A 15,870-nucleotide genomic window follows, 5' to 3' on the forward strand; every position below is an offset into this window, starting at 1 on the left:
CATAAATGTACCAATGTTTGAAAGGGAGTCCCACTGAAAAACTTAGTATTTATTGCATTGTGACAAAATCAAAAGCTGGCTGTTTATTACTTGGCATGATAATCATTTCTTTCACTTCCATCCAATTGTGTGAAACACCCCAATCTTGTTGGTAATAAAATACCTGCAGGGTACTGTCACTGGCATTGAGGATAAAGCTTGAGAAATCAGCCTTCTTTCTTCTTACTTGCTGACCATGTAAGTTATTCCATTAACTGAAACCTCCAGTCATGTAAGCACTAAGCTTTCCATTATCTTTCAGATGTCATTTTGCCATAAGGAGACACTATTAATACTGCAGCAATTAACATAATGCAGCAAGGAATTTTTTCAAATAATTTCTGAGATTGTTATCTTTTCTTGGCTTATTGTTGACAGCTACAAGGAGCTAAGGGAAGAAAATAATACTCCAATGCAAAGGGTATCCACAAAAGGGGGGAAAAGCCTTCAAATACAAGTTTCTAGATGACCAGAAATACTGAGAAAAGTTCTCAATTATTCTCAGGCTGAGTTAATTTGAACAGATTTTTGTAGGTGCTGTCTGGGCACCAAGGATCTTTTGCAAATGGTGTGAACCCGAGTTTGTGACTGAAGTGAAGCTCCTATGGTTATACTATTTTCTTTAAAGTGAGTTTTTTTTTCTGCCCTTGAGGATTACTTGCCACCACTCAGCAGCCGACACAGAGTCAGAGAGATGTACAGCACGGAAACAAATCCTTCGGTCCAACTTGTCCATGCTGATCAGATATCCTAAATTAATCTAGTCCTATTTGCCAGCACTTAGCCCATATCTTTCTAAACCTTCCTGTTCATATCCCCATCCAGATGCCTTTTAAATGTTGTAATTGTACCGGCCTCCACCACTTCCTCTGCACCAATGTTTGTGTATAAGTCAGTGAGCACTGGCTAAGAATTTGCAGAGCTGTAGCTAGGTCCCGGTGTGGTCCCCTTTCTCAAGGAATAGCTTCTTTTTAACTTCCTAAACATTCTTGGTAGGGTGAGAAGCTAAATGCTGTTTATTTTTTAATCATAGATTTTCCTCTTAACATTACACCGTGTAAAACGTTTTCCACACAATATGTTGAAACTGCCTTTTCTTTGACCTGCACCAAATAGGCATACGCCAGAAAGGCTGCATTGAAAAGTGCACTGGACAAAACAATGAGTCTCAGGAAAGACCTGTCCGAGATGCAAGAATGGATAGCACAAGCTGAAGAGGAATACTTGGAGAGAGATTTTGAATACAAAACTCCTGAGGAGCTCAAAAAGGCCGTGGAAGAACTCACGGTAAATTTCTCTGAACAATTTTATTTTGTTACTTCCATTTATTTTGCATTTTAACCAGTTACATGTTAATGCGTTCATGCCCATCACTAGCATTTACTGTCACCAGTATTCCCCAGTTTCTGATGCTCTCTGTGCCAAAACCTGCGCAAGCTTTGATCTCACATAAGTTTGAAGTCGTCCTTGAGTGCTGTCAGACTCAGCTATATTCTATGGGTGAATGATCAGGTGGCTTCTGTGTAAGTGTAAGGAGCATAAATAAAACAATTAATAAATTATTGAATTAATCTTTCTTACAATAGAATGATCAGGCAAGTGAATCTGTTACCAGTAAAAATTCTGTTGGATTTAGAACAGTCTGCTTTTACACAATGTAAGAGCTTGGAGTAGGCCTTGAACCTAAAATCAGGAAATTCAAAGTTAAGCTCACTTCTAATCATCATCATTGGCGGTCCCTCGCAGATGAGGATTACTCTCTTCCGCTCTCAGTGAGTCCACAGGTGGATATACAGACTGATGTGTCTACCGCAGGCTCTGTTGTACTTTGGGTGGGAAGATGTTGATGTTGGTCCTTGCACATGTCCATTCCCCACAATGTTGGCCTGCAAGGCCTCAGTTTCTTCCTCTTCAACAGACCCGTCCAGTCCTCCTCCACCAATATCCTCCTCTGCCTCGCCAAATTAGTCCTCAGCCACAATAACTTTTCCTTCAACTCTTCCCTTTTCCTCCAAATCTAGGGTATGGCTATGGGCACTCGAATGGGTCTCAGTTACGCATGCTTCTTTGCCGGTGATGTCAAACAGTCCCTCTTCAGAACATACACAGGCACCATGCCCAAACTCTTCCGCTGTTTCATCAATGACTGCATTGGTGCAGCGTCCTGCACCCAGGCTAAACTGGAGCAGGTCATTGACTTTGCCAACAATTTCCAAGCCGTCCTTAAATTCACTTGATCTATCTCGGACATCTCCCTCCATTTCCTGGAACTCTCCATTTCAATTTCCTGCAACAGTTTACAAACTGACCTTTACTACAAAACCCACAGAATCTCATAACTACGTGGACTACTCCCACAGTATCCTGCAAGAACTCCATCCCGTTTTCCCAATTCCGCCGTCTCAGTTGCATCTGCATCGATGGGGAGATGTTCCACCCCCAAGCATCCTAGCATCCTAGATGTCCATCTATTTCACACAACGTACTCCCCCCCCCCCCCCCCTCCCGCCTCCCCACTGTCATCCAGACAGTCCTCCATTGCACCTCCTCCATTCCCCGCTCCACTGCTCTAAATCCCACCCCATGCAAACATAATAAAGATAGAATCACCCTTGTCCTTACATACCAACACACTAGTCTATGCACCAAATGTATCATCCTCGAACATTTCCGCCACCTCCAACTAGACCCCACCACTGTGAACATCTGCCCCTTCCCACCCCTCTCTGTCTTCCACAAGGACTGTTCCCACTGACAGTCCTTGGTTCGTGCTACCCTCTTCACCAACCCCCCGAACCCCCAGGTACCTTCCCCTACAACCGGAAAAGATGGACAACCTGTCGGCACACCACTCCCCTCACCTCCATCCAGGACCCCAAAAAGTCCTTCCAGGTGAGACTGAGGTTCACCTGCCTATCTTCCAACCTTGGAAAAAATGAGGACTGCAGATGTTGGAGATTAGAGTCGAGAGTGTGGTGCTGGAAAGGCACAGCAGGTCAGGCAGCAACCAAGGAGCAGGAGAATCGACGATTCAGGCAAAAGCCCTTCATTTGCCCTCCATTCCTGTATTCTCCTGCTCTTCGGATGCTGCCTGACCTGCTGTGCTTTTCCAGCACCACACTCTCGACTCTCCTCCAGCCTTGTTTACTGTATCTGGTACTCCCGATGTGGTCTTCTCTACATCGGGGAGACTGAATGTAAACGGTTCACCAAGCATCTCAGCCAGCCGGTAAGGACCAGCCTGATCTCACACTCACCGCCCATTTCAATTCCCAAACCCACTCCATTTCCGACATGACGATCCTTGTCCTTCTCCATTGCCACACTGATCCAAACTGCAAATTGAAGGAACAACACCTCACCTTCAGCCTGAGCAGTCTACAGCCCAGAGGATTCAACAACTGAATTCTCCAATTTCAAATAATCTCCTGTCCTATCCACCGGCTCCCTTTTCCAGCCCTTCCTTCCCCCTTCCATCCCTCCGACCAACCCCTCTTTTCAGCTACCAACCAGATTTGTTCCTCCAATCGACCTACCACCTATATTCACTTCACCATTCTGTCTCTATCTCCATCCATAACCCATCCCTCCCATCCCCTTTATCTGCAACTCCCCCCTACCCTCACCTCCATTCCTGAAGAGTGGTTATACCCAAAACATTGGACTTCTCCACTTGCTGATGATGCTCTTCGAGCCTCCAGCTTGTCTACTTTGGCTTCCAGCATCTGCCAATCTTTTGTTTCTATCTAAGGTGTTGGTATAAGAGCAAGCTCTTTTCGCTGTTCTCATCGGGCTTCTGCCTCTCCCAATGGCAAGTCTCGAGGTGCTGAACACCTTCTGGGATGCTTTTTCTCCAGTTTGGACGGTCCTGGGTCTGTGATTCCCAGGTGTCTGTGGGAATGTTCTACTTTGTCAGTGAGGCCTTAAAGGTATCACTGAAGCACTTCCTCTGTCCACCTGGGGCTCAAAGTTAACCTCACTACCACTGCCAAGGCAACACACAGTATATTGGAAAGGTATCCGAGTGAAGTCTCAAGATCTAATTTTGCTTGCATCTGCTACTCTGGTCTTCAGGAGCAACTTTTAGGAATGCAAATTGTATTTGTGCAAAACGTACTTCCAACAACCTTTTTTTTCCCTTCTGCAATGTAAATGGGCCCCATTATAAACAAAACAAGACATAATATTAAAAATCAAGTGGTCATTCATTCTCTTAGCTCCTCCACCACTGTTATCACCGATGATGTGGTTGGTTTGTCTAGCACATTTAATTATTTTATTTTGTTTGAGCAAAGTATATAATGACTTGAGAGACTGTTGTGCCTCAAGAGTTCCAATTTTGTTGCTAAAATTGGAATCTCATTCCCTTTTAATGAGGATTCCTTGAATGAAGCATGGAAATGCATACTTTATTTGAATCTCTGAGCGTGTATTTTTCTGATAATATATTTAATAGTGGTTTTTGTTCTAGGAAACCATCCAACCTCCATTCCTGACTGTTACAACATTGGGCATAGCTGTTTTAAACTGTGGCAAATTGCAAATGCAGTGCTGCTTTAGACTTGAAAGAGGTCACAGAATTTCGAGGTTCTACAGTGCAGTTAACTCAATTCAGTGTTAAAAATAACAATTGAATGCTTTCTCATATCCAGTTAATATATGTATTGGGGAGGGGGAAGAAACACAATTAAGGACTGCTGCTGTCATTGCTAAGAGAAAGTTGCTGAATACTGGGATACAATGATATTACCCAGGCAACCCATCTGTGCATTTCAGTGGGAATTCCTTGTAAGTTGACTTCTTAATTCTGAACAAACAATAATATTGTTTAAAAAATAACTTATCAGTGTTCAAAAAACAAATAGCACTTTGATTATCAAACAGCAACAATTGACATTGCTAAGTAACAGCACGATGAACAACTAAAACTTCAATATGTTTCCATGGCACTATGATTCTATTATTCATCGATAAAAGTGGCTCCGAATTCTTTGTAAAAACAACTTTTATGCTTGAAGATAGTTATGAATAAAATTTTAGGTAGCCAATGACTTATTCTAGGGCTAAATAGCTAAGTCTATTTAGTAAAAATAGTTGGGAAATGTATAATGTGATTTAAATTGATTCTTTGAAAAGAGGAACAATGTGATACTGAGGTGGTTACCATGACTTCAGTCTAATATTACCTCTAAACATCGAGCTGTTTGACAAAGCGCCTTGAATCTGAGACGCCTACCAATGGTAGAAACAGAATTTCAAGATATTTTGGACTGTCTTCAGGGAAAACATAGAGAAAAAAGTGAGACATTGTTGAGACAGCAATTTTCTTTCAGCCGGTCAGCATTGTCTGGTTATCTACAGATGAACACACCAGCCTTGTCATTTAATAAGGTCATTTTGTATCAAAGGGATTTGGGGAGGGTTTGGAATAACTTGAGATATTAGAGCTGGCTTAAATTTTTCATATGCCCAATTTTACTAAAGGCATTAACTCAGTTAAAATTAATGAGTTCATGCTTGAGTTAAGCTAATGCCTGTCGAAAAGATTTAGCTTGATGTTTCATGGTCACTGTAATAAGTCATAATCTCGAACCTCAGGTCCTTTCTAGTGTTGGTTTTGGGAGGTTCTGAACTTCAGTCTGTGATGCAAGTGGACTGACAAGAAGTTCAGTCATGAGACTGCTTTTATGAAATAAAGTCAGAACAAATTATTCAAGTTTCAGATAAAATCTAGTTCTGCATTCAAGCAGAGCTTTACAGTCTGCTGCAGGCTATTTATTTCCCAGATGAGGACCAGACAGAAGTGTCGAATGAATTCTCTGGGCAGCTTTTGGTCTTGGTGCTCATCTTTATTTCTTTCCCTTCTTCTCTTCTGCCTTGTTCTTGTTCTCTTGTCAGTGGGCCATCTCATTGGAAATCCCTCATTTCTCCTAGCTCTTATAATAGGTCCCTCCCTTTTCCCCAATCACATGTACCCCCATGTTTTATTAATTCACTCATGAGATGAAGGCTTCACTTGCTGGCCAGCATTTATTGCCCATCCTTAGTTGCTCTTGAGGTAGTGGTAAGCTGCTTTCTTGGAACTAGACCCACGATGCCAATAGTCAGGGAATTCCAGGGTTTTCACATAATGGCAGTGATGGAATGGTGATGTAAATCCAAGTCAAAATTGTCAGTGGTTTTGAAGGGAACTTGTAGGTGGTGGCATTGCAGTGTATCTCCTGCCCTTGTCCTTTGAGATGGAGCTAGCTGAGAGTTTGGAAAGTGCTCCTTAAGGAACCTTTGTGAATTCCTTCAATGCATTACTGCTGTTTCTAAATGTCTGTGATGGAGGGGGTGGATGTTGTGACTGTTTGTCCTGGATGAAATCAAGCTTCTTATTACTGGAGCAGCATTCATCCAGACACATAGGGAACATTCCATCCCATTCCTGACTTCTGCCTTGCTGGTGGTGGACAAAGTTTGGAGAGTCAGGTGGTGAGATATGTGCCTCAGAATTCCAGTGTCTAACCATCTTAGTAGTCACTGTATTTAGATGGCTGATCCAGTCCACAGTTTCTGGTCAGTGGTATCCCCCAAGGATGTTGATCGCTGGGGATTCAGTGACCGTAACATCATTGAATGTTAAGGAGCAATGATTAATATCTCTGTTGGTAGTCATTGCTCGGCATTTGTGAATCTTACTTTAGACTTTCTGCCATCAACCTGGATATTGTCCAGGTCTTGCTGCATTTGGACACTGACTGCTTCGATATCTGAGGAGTTGCGAATGGTGCTTAATGTTGTGCAATCATCAGTAACATCCCCACTTCTGATCTTATGGGGAGAAGATAATTGATGAAGCAGCTGAGGATGGTTGTGCTTTAGACCCAACCAGGCTGTTGTGAGGTTTCCATAATTTCAAAAATTGTCTCTCATTTTTCACTTTTACAGCTTTCACATTGAGTTTTTTTTTATTTTAATAAAAAGACAAGTTTCTCACAAAGTTAGATATTAGTTTTGAGTTATAAAGTTAATGTTAACAGTTAATATTCTCAATACTTACTGACCTAGTAATGTTACTGTTTGAGCTATTGTTAAAGTCACCTCTGTTGTATCATCAGGTAAGATATTCTAAACCAAATAATCAATCTCACTGCTTGCATTTGGGTCAAGAGAAAAATTATATTGGGTTTTTCATTGTGAACTGTCTGATTGTGGAACATGCTTAATGCATTTAATGTAATCTTTTCAGTGGAAACTGAAGACTGGCTACATAGGCTACAAACTGGCCATTCCCAGAGTCTAGGTGAAAGTTGGGTGTGGTCTAACATTTTCCCAAATGGATGCTGCATTAGAAAATGTCAACATTTTAAATCTTTTATTCCAATACTTGGAGGCACTTTGTGCAACCAACAAAATGGACAGGAAAATATGTCACAAGTAACTCACCCACTTTTGATATTTCAGGCATTTTAATTCTGAGTCAGAGTTCTTTATGCTTAAAACATTTTGGTTAGTTCACCACAGAATGCAGTATTGACAGCTTTGATGCTATTCCTTAGGCTAGCCAAGTGAGGCCAGTCATGGTCTGCAATTAATAACTGCAGAAGTCATGATAATTAGTGCAACAGTAAAACGAGAAGCTTTTAAAACTTTCTTGTCCTTGCTTTATCACTTCCATCCTTGCAATAAAATGTGAAAAAAGTGAGATTCTACTGAATCTCTGCCTCTATAAGTCAGGTCATAGATTTCACAGTTGGATGCTGATAACCTGTGTAAATGTATGAAAGATCTTCTTTGGCTTTCCAGCTTAACCAATGATTGGAGGCTTATATTCACTTCCAGTTGTACTTTCTTGCAATAGATGAGGTTTGGGAAACACATAGAAGTAGCTGTTATGTTGCTGTTAATGCAAATGCACTTTGTAATGGTGAGCTGTTGCTTGTGTTGTTAATTTGTACTTTTTTTTTAAGCGAGCCAAGGAAGAAGTATCACAGAAAGAGGTGAAGGTGAAGCTCCTGAGTGAAGGTGTTAACAGTTTCATAGAGAAGGCTCCACCAGCAGCCCACGAAGCTTTGAAGTCTGAACTGGATATGCTGACGAGCAACTACCAGCGGCTTTGCAGCAGACTGACTAGAAAATGCAAGACTCTTGAGGTCAGTTCTTGAATTGCAAAAGGTTTTCTTAGCTTTCTATTAAGAATGTTAGTTTTGAAGACATGTAAACTGCATCTGAATGGAGGGTTACTCCTTGCAAATATTAAACAACGTGAAAGATATCACCAGTGCTGCAGGGGAAAATTCCGAGCACTGATTTTGAAGGGGCATTCTTATCTAGTTTTAATAATGTATGGTACCGTTTTGATGTTTGTGGGAACATCGATGACAGCAAGAGTCTGATGTTACTTGTACTGAGTAATCAAACAGGGTGTCTCCAAGTTAGACACTCTAGTATGACACTACATTTATATATACATTGTAATTCACCAGGAAAACATCATTCCTTCTGGGTTGTGTATGAATGGTGATGGTCTGGGATAAGATGGGGTTGTAAGTGGAATGGTACGTATGAGTTTGATGGAACAATCCAGAGAAAGCTGTTCTGATGATTGGCTATTTGCAGCTGCTACAATGGGAAGGGCACATTCATAAACTGGTACCTGAATGACTGCAGATTCTTAAATTTGGATTGGTTCATTCCTGCTGTTGTTTCTCAACAATGCAATGTTACATCCCTGTATTATCAAAATGTTGCCATGGTGAACTTCCTTATCCTTCTGATGAGAAGAGACTCAGCCTTTATTGAAGATTAGGATGAGATGCACTGATTTTATATACGAAGGGCTGTTTTTGTTAAGATAAATCTTGGTTGTTTCACCACTTGTCTACTAATTTTTTCTCCAAAGCATGTACCTGTCCCTTAAAAGATATTCTACAATTGACGAGGAAATATGCTGCATTCTGGTGTTTGATTGTTCTGCATGTTTTTCTTTCGTTTTGTCTTTCATGCTAATTTTTTTTATTTCCTACATTCAATCTCAGGAGGTGTGGTCATGTTGGTGTGAGTTACTGTCCTATCTGGAGGCAGAAAACCTGTGGCTTGATGAACTGCAGCTTAAACTCCAGGAAACAGAGAACCTACAGGGTGGTGCAGAAGAGATTTCTGAGGCACTTGATGTAAGTAATTGTGCCCTGCAGACATTCTTGCATGAATTCGCCATATAACATTAATTGAAGAATCATACTGCAATTAAATAAGTACAACATTTAAACATTACAAATTCACAATGCTGTTTGTTAGTTTGAATATTACAGAACCTTGTTTTAAACTTGGCAAGCGAGTTATTAAAATTCCAGCCATCATTGTCAGTGTTTTCAAGAATGTTAAAAGGAACTGTTTGGTTCAATTGTAAGCGTTTGGTTATTTTCAAATTGAGTGGTCAATTAAATCAGTGGAAACTTCTAAAACAAAACAACATTATTTTGGGTTTTCATTGATATAGGGTCCAACTGTGTTGTGAAATAATTGTTACCTATGAGTCAGTTACCAATTGAAAGCTCATTTATTTTAAGTTGCAATAATTTTGTTATATTCCCCCCTCTCAATTAGAAGAATGTTCACTCTAAATATGTAGCTTTATTGTGACTTATTTATGTGTTTGTTCACATTTACCTATTACTTCAAACTTGAAAAGGAGTTTTATGTGATTGTGTTGATTTCAAGGACAGAGTCAAGATCTTATGGAATCATAGTCAGTGCAGCAGCTAAAATCAATTACCCGATGTAGTTTGTTGTTATTTTATCAAAAGATTATCAAGATTTCAAAGCAAAAGCAGACAATTTTAAAGTGAAGGGGCCTTAGGCCTCATCCAAAAGATTGATCGAAAATGTGAGTACTGAACTAATACATGACACACCGATTTGGAAAAAAAACATTATGACCCAAAGAAAAACAGATTACTTGGTGATTCATTCAAGTGATGCTTGTTGAATTTTGATCATAAATTGGCTGTGGTTCCTGTCACATGTTACAACCAGATGAGGAGTGGATGAAATTGTTCTCCTCTTTATAATACCCTTGGTGGGATATAACAAATTTAGAATTATTTTAGCATGCGCCTATCATATTTCAATTGTATAAGAGTACTTGTCCAATTAAGAAGCTGATGTTAAGGTTATTATTAATTTGAAAAGATGAATTTTAGTGTTTACCTTGAAAAATAAAAAAATCATCACAATAAACAAATGCACACAGGTTTTTTTTAATCACTTAGTCCAGTAGGAGTAAAAAGTATAGGCAGTTTTTTTATTTTAAAAAAAACTTCCTTAAAGTGTCCCTTGAGTTGGTATGGTGTCACACCTCACTGGGGTAACATGTTGGAGATCAAGGAGAAAGTGAGGACTGCAGATGCTGGAGATCAGAGTCAAAAAGTGTGGCACTGAAAAAGCACAGCCGGTCAGGCAGCATCCGCGGAGCAGGAGAGTCAACATTTTGGACGTAAGCCCTTCATCAAGAATGTGGGGTGGGGAGGTGAGTGTCCAAGGGGGCTGCAACATTAATGGAAGGGGGGTGAGGCTGGGCAGAAAGTAGCTAGGGAGGTGATAGGTAGATGAAGTTGTGGAGTGATGGTGATTGGAGATGAAGACCCACTTTTGCCAGAATCATCACAAGAATCACGATTTTTATCAAGTTTCACAAAATTCCCAAATTAATTGTCTTTTCGAGCCCAGATTAAAAGCAGAGATTAGCTTTCTGAATTCAATAAGAATGGCTGTTTATTACAAATAAGTTCCAGCTAAGGGAAACAACTATTAGTTATTGACATACAACTTCATTCGGTAAAACTTTAATTCCTTGGTAAGATGTCCCCTGTGCACATGTGCAAGGAAACAACAAAAAGCGTTGGTGTGATGGGTGGAGGGAAAACAGGAAAAACAGTTCAATGAACCCTGTTCACAGGGTTGGCTGAGAGGATCCTTTTAGTTTACCAGGACCTGTGGCTCCTTGACTTCACTTCGCCAGGCCCTTGCTTGCCAAATGCCTTATTGTAAAAATACATAATTTACAGCAACCGATGAGGGAAAATAAGCTGGCACAATTCAGACTTTAGATTTTTTTTTAACTGCAGAGCAAAATGATGCCAACTCCCCTTCTGGAGTTTCAAAGACTTCTGACAATCCCATTCCCATTCGCAAGCTGTTCAGCTACCTGCGAGTCAATCATGTAAATGTAGGCAGACAGAAGGCCTTTATCAATGATGAGTAGGCTGGTGTCCAGTAGTCAATCAGCTGCTTGTTGCTGTCTGAATTGTCCGTTCTCTACACCCCTAGAACTTGTTCATCTGTAACTAAACTTTCCCCACTGGTTGATAAACAGCAGCATAAACACCCTTTATAATAAGTGCAGGCTGCTTGCTTTAAAAAATCATGTAGCAATTCTTTCCACAATCTTTGGTTTTAAAACAGTCTTTTTCCCATTTCAGTTCACAATTAAAAATCCAGAACAATAAAAGCTAGTGTTTACAATTGTTGAACCTGAGATTATGACTATTTAACTGATGCCTTATATAATCAATAGCATTGAAGTTTGCAGAATCCTTGTGTTCTCTATGAATGAATGTTTCTTTGATTTGTTCCATCACCATTGCTGGCTTTCAAGATGTTAGAAAAGGAATCATGGAACGAGGGAAAGAATCTTTCAGTCCTTGCTATTACCAATGTTCTTTCAATTCTGTCTGAAAAGCGGATTTTTTAAAATTCACTGGTGGGACATGGGGATCACTGGTTGTCCAGCATTTATTGTCTTGTCTCTAGATGCCCTTGAGAAGGTAGTGGTGAGCTGTCTTCTTCAACTGTTTATAATCTGCATTGTGTAGGTAGATCCACAATGCCCTAAAGGAGGAAATTCAAGGATTTTGCCCTAGCAACAAAGAAGCAATTATGATATCTTTCCAAGTCAGGATGGTGAGCTTGCAGGTGCTGATGTTCCTAACTATCTGCTGTCTAAGAATCATTAGTGAATTTCTGTAGTGCATCCTGTAGATAACATACACTGCTGCTACTGCTTGTTGGTGGTGAGGGGAGTGGGTGCTTGCGAATGTGGTGTCAGTCAAGTGGACTGCTTTGTCCTGGCACTGTCAAACTTCTTTTGAGTGTTGTTGAGCTGCACTCCTTCAGTCAAGTGGGGAGTATTCCACCACACTCCTGAGTTGTGCCTTGCAGATGATGGACAGGCTTTGGGGAGTCAGGGTGTGAGTTACTTGCCATAATATTTCTCTGACCTACTGTTGTAGCCCATAATATTCATGTGGTAAGTCCAGTTGAGTTTTTGGGCAATGGTAGCCTCCAGGATATTGATAGTGGAGGCATCAGTGATGGTAATACTGAAATGTAGTTCACTTTTATATTATCAAGTCTGGTATCATTGTTTTCCCATTTCGGATAATCTGCAGGTGGCTTTCATCCCACTAGCTGAAACTTCCAGAAATGTTTAAATCAAAAATAGGAGTCTTAGGTTTCTCAGTTCCTGACTGAGTTTCACTGCCTTTCGATAAAATGTTAATATTGACTCTGACTATCATTGTCTATCTCACATTGGATCCATGAGCTTTAACCTGGTTTAGTGACATTTAGGCCATCTTATTTCACAGTTTTGTCTTTTGAAGTTCATAAGGGTCTTGGATGTTAAAGTCAGATGTATGGAAACTGAAAATTGGTCCATATTTTGCCACTGTCATGACAACACGAGCAGACTTCAAATTTTGGGACATTATAAATAATGTAAATGACAAATCTTCATCCACATTTATATGCAAAGTCCAACAATCCATCTCCAAGTTCACAAACACACTCACTTGATCTTCTGTTACTTTTGCAAATTGGGCACAATTTTTAGTTCAACATCCTCCCCTCAGCTATTAGATTTACTTTGGGAATTTTTACAAAAAACATTTTTCTTTCAAAACTTCTCACTTAGTAAGTTCCACTCGAAGTGCTTCAAGCCCAGTCAGGACAGCTGTATTTCAAATGCAATATTTCTACTATCCTCTGCTGCAAATATTTGTATCGCTGCCATTTTACAATGTACCATGTCTCTGCACTAGTATTAGAATTCCAGTGTTCGTTCATTCATTCATTCATTCCTTCACCAGCGGTCCCTCACAAACAAAGATGATTCTCTTCCACTCTTGGGGTGAGTCCACAGGTGGCGGTATAGACCAATGTGGCTGCCACAGGCTCTATTACACTTGGGACCGAAGGCGGCCATGGGAAGGGTTGGGTGGGACATTGGTGGGACAGAGTGCTCATTTTACTGTTTTCTCCTGGCTTCCACTTTTTCTCTCACAATACTTTCAGCTCAATCTCCAATCCCACCTAAATTCCACTACATACGATCGGTCACTAACTCTGAAAGTAAATTTTGAAATGTACTGTTTCCAATTCTTAGTTTAGCCTTTGACAACGGTTTCTAAACCAGTCTTCCATTTGAAGCATTAAACCTTTGTTCAAAATAAATGATACACTTTCAGTTCATTGTAAATGCATTAATTATTAGCCATTGTGCAAGGTTTAGACACTAATTGCTGGTCACCTTAATTAACTTTGCAAAGAGTTGGAACTTGGAGCAGTGACAGCAATGTGTTGACCATGGAGATGTTCTGGGAAGTGTTGCATTCAGGGAAGGTGTTATTTTAAAGATCTTAAACTGTCCTTTATCATTTGAACCTGTTACAATTTTAGACTTCCAAGTAAGATGGTAATACAACTCCACCTCTTTCAGTGCGGTACCAGAGTGAGGGGCGATGGATGGATGTGAGCGATGGGGAGAGTTGGAGAAAAGGCTGAGGGTGGTGTGGGTACTGATGCTCGTGGGAAAGGAACTTAACTATTCCTTTACTATGGTGGCACAGTGGTTAGCACTGTTGCCTCTCAGCGCCAGAGACCCGGGTTCAATTCCACCTCAGGCGACTGACTGTGTGGAGTTTGCACATTCTCCCCGTGTCTGCGTGGGTTTCCTCCAGGTGCTTCGGTTTCCTCCCACAGTCCAAAAATGTGCAGGTTAGGTGAATTGGCCATGCTAAATTGCCTGTAGTGTTAGGTGAAGGGATAAATGTAGGGGAATGGGTCTGGGTGGGTCATGCTTCGGCGGGTCAGTGCGGACTTATTGGGCCAAAGGGCCTGTTTCCACACTGTAAGTAATCTAATCTACTAGATCATTTGTGCACAATGTTATGATGAAGCCTGTGCCCTCGTGACAGTTAGCAGGAGTTTCTGTCTGCATTGCTCTTCGAATGTTCCCAGCCGATAATTGCCATTTTCATGTCAGAAACAATGCTTTGACATATTCGTTGGGTAGCACAGTAATGTTGATTATCTGTGGTAATATTCTAAATTTTAAAATAGTTGTGCAAGTAACAGTGTACTCAATGGAAAAAAAGAAGTGCTGCCATATTAATTACTTGTGGCCCAAGGTGGTGAACAATTAATGGTTAAACCTTCTATGATAACCAAATGATTTATGTATCTAAAATGAACTGAAAATCTATCATTAATTGCCAACAAAGGATAGCAATGCTGCAAATAGAACACTGACTCAGAGGCAGTTGCCAGGGATCAGAGTAGGTATTTTTCATACACTAAGAGATGGAACTGACATATTCATAGAAATCATTCTTGCGTGTTTAACGTCTTGAGGCACAAGCATTGAAGGGTAACCTGTAACCTGGGGCTGTCTGCTTTTTTTTAAGTGGTGAGAATACATGTTTCAGTCTGTATTTTCTTGTGGATAGGTCAGTCTATATACACACATGCATATCATTCTAATTTCCTTTAGTTTTATTCTGTAAGACCTGGCATCACTTGAGCATGCATGATGTGACACAGTACCAATTCACTAAGTCCGTCGTCCATTTGAAATACTTTACCGATAAAAATATTTACAGTCTTAGCTCCAATCTTATTAAACATTCAGATGTTGATAAAATGTAATGATGCCATCATTGATGTATCATAGCCTTGGATCACATTTTAATTCAAGTATTTATGTAAAAACACAACCTACCTGTTTAAAGCTGTACTTCAAAGCCATGTACTTCTCATATTGTGGATCTGTTTCAGACCCTGGAAAATGTAATGCGTCACCCAGAAGATAATCAAAATCAAATCCGTGAGTTGGCACAGACACTGACTGACGGTGAGATCCTGGATGAACTGATCAATGAGAAGCTGGAAACATTCAATACTCGCTGGGAGGAACTCTTGCAACAGGTAAGATGGCTGCATTGCTATTTGTTCAAACACTTGATAATCCTTTAGTGGTAATACTAATATCCATGATACAGGAATACATGATACTGACCGTATGTCAATCAAACTAAACCTTACTGAGAGATCTGTCTTATTTTTCCCAAAATCTTTTCTGATATGCTAAGTTTGTGCACTACCTTGGGTGTCTGTACAGTATGGATCACAAACTATTTGCAACTAAAGAATGTTGAATATTGGGCCCGATAAGGGCCAAGAACTGAAGGAGGCAAGAGACTAAAATGCCAGTGTGGGGTAGTGTGCTAACCACTTTTAGAACACGAGCAGGTTTTTTTTTATCGATATTGTTATTAGAAATTTAACACTTTTACAAGTTTACAAAAATAAACAAAACTCTCAAGTACAAACATTGATATACAATTAAATCTTAAATCTATAATAACCAAAATTTAACAAAAGAAAAATACCGAGAAAAATAAACAAAACTCAACTAACTACTAATCTAACCTACAACTAATCAGAGTGTATATTTAAATCTCTTACATTATTCAAATAAGAGAAAGAGAAAAAAAAAACAGCGGATAA

At 40.1% G+C, this 15,870-nt stretch overlaps 1 protein-coding gene across 16 annotated transcripts in view; it reads left to right on the forward strand.

Annotated features, from left to right (window-relative positions):
- Positions 1-15,870, forward strand: part of dmd (dystrophin) — a 1,983,813-nt gene that overhangs the window by 921,019 nt on the left and 1,046,924 nt on the right. For all 16 annotated transcript variants that reach the window (XM_072585000.1, XM_072584994.1, XM_072584999.1 and 13 more), the window contains 4 exons: positions 1,156-1,326; positions 7,995-8,177; positions 9,063-9,197; positions 15,139-15,288. In XM_072585000.1, coding sequence (XP_072441101.1) covers positions 1,156-1,326; positions 7,995-8,177; positions 9,063-9,197; positions 15,139-15,288 — 639 coding nt within the window. The remainder of the gene's footprint in view (positions 1-1,155; positions 1,327-7,994; positions 8,178-9,062; positions 9,198-15,138; positions 15,289-15,870) is intronic.

Source organism: Chiloscyllium punctatum, chromosome 15, assembly GCF_047496795.1.
Source record: "Chiloscyllium punctatum isolate Juve2018m chromosome 15, sChiPun1.3, whole genome shotgun sequence".
NCBI lineage: Eukaryota > Metazoa > Chordata > Chondrichthyes > Orectolobiformes > Hemiscylliidae > Chiloscyllium > Chiloscyllium punctatum.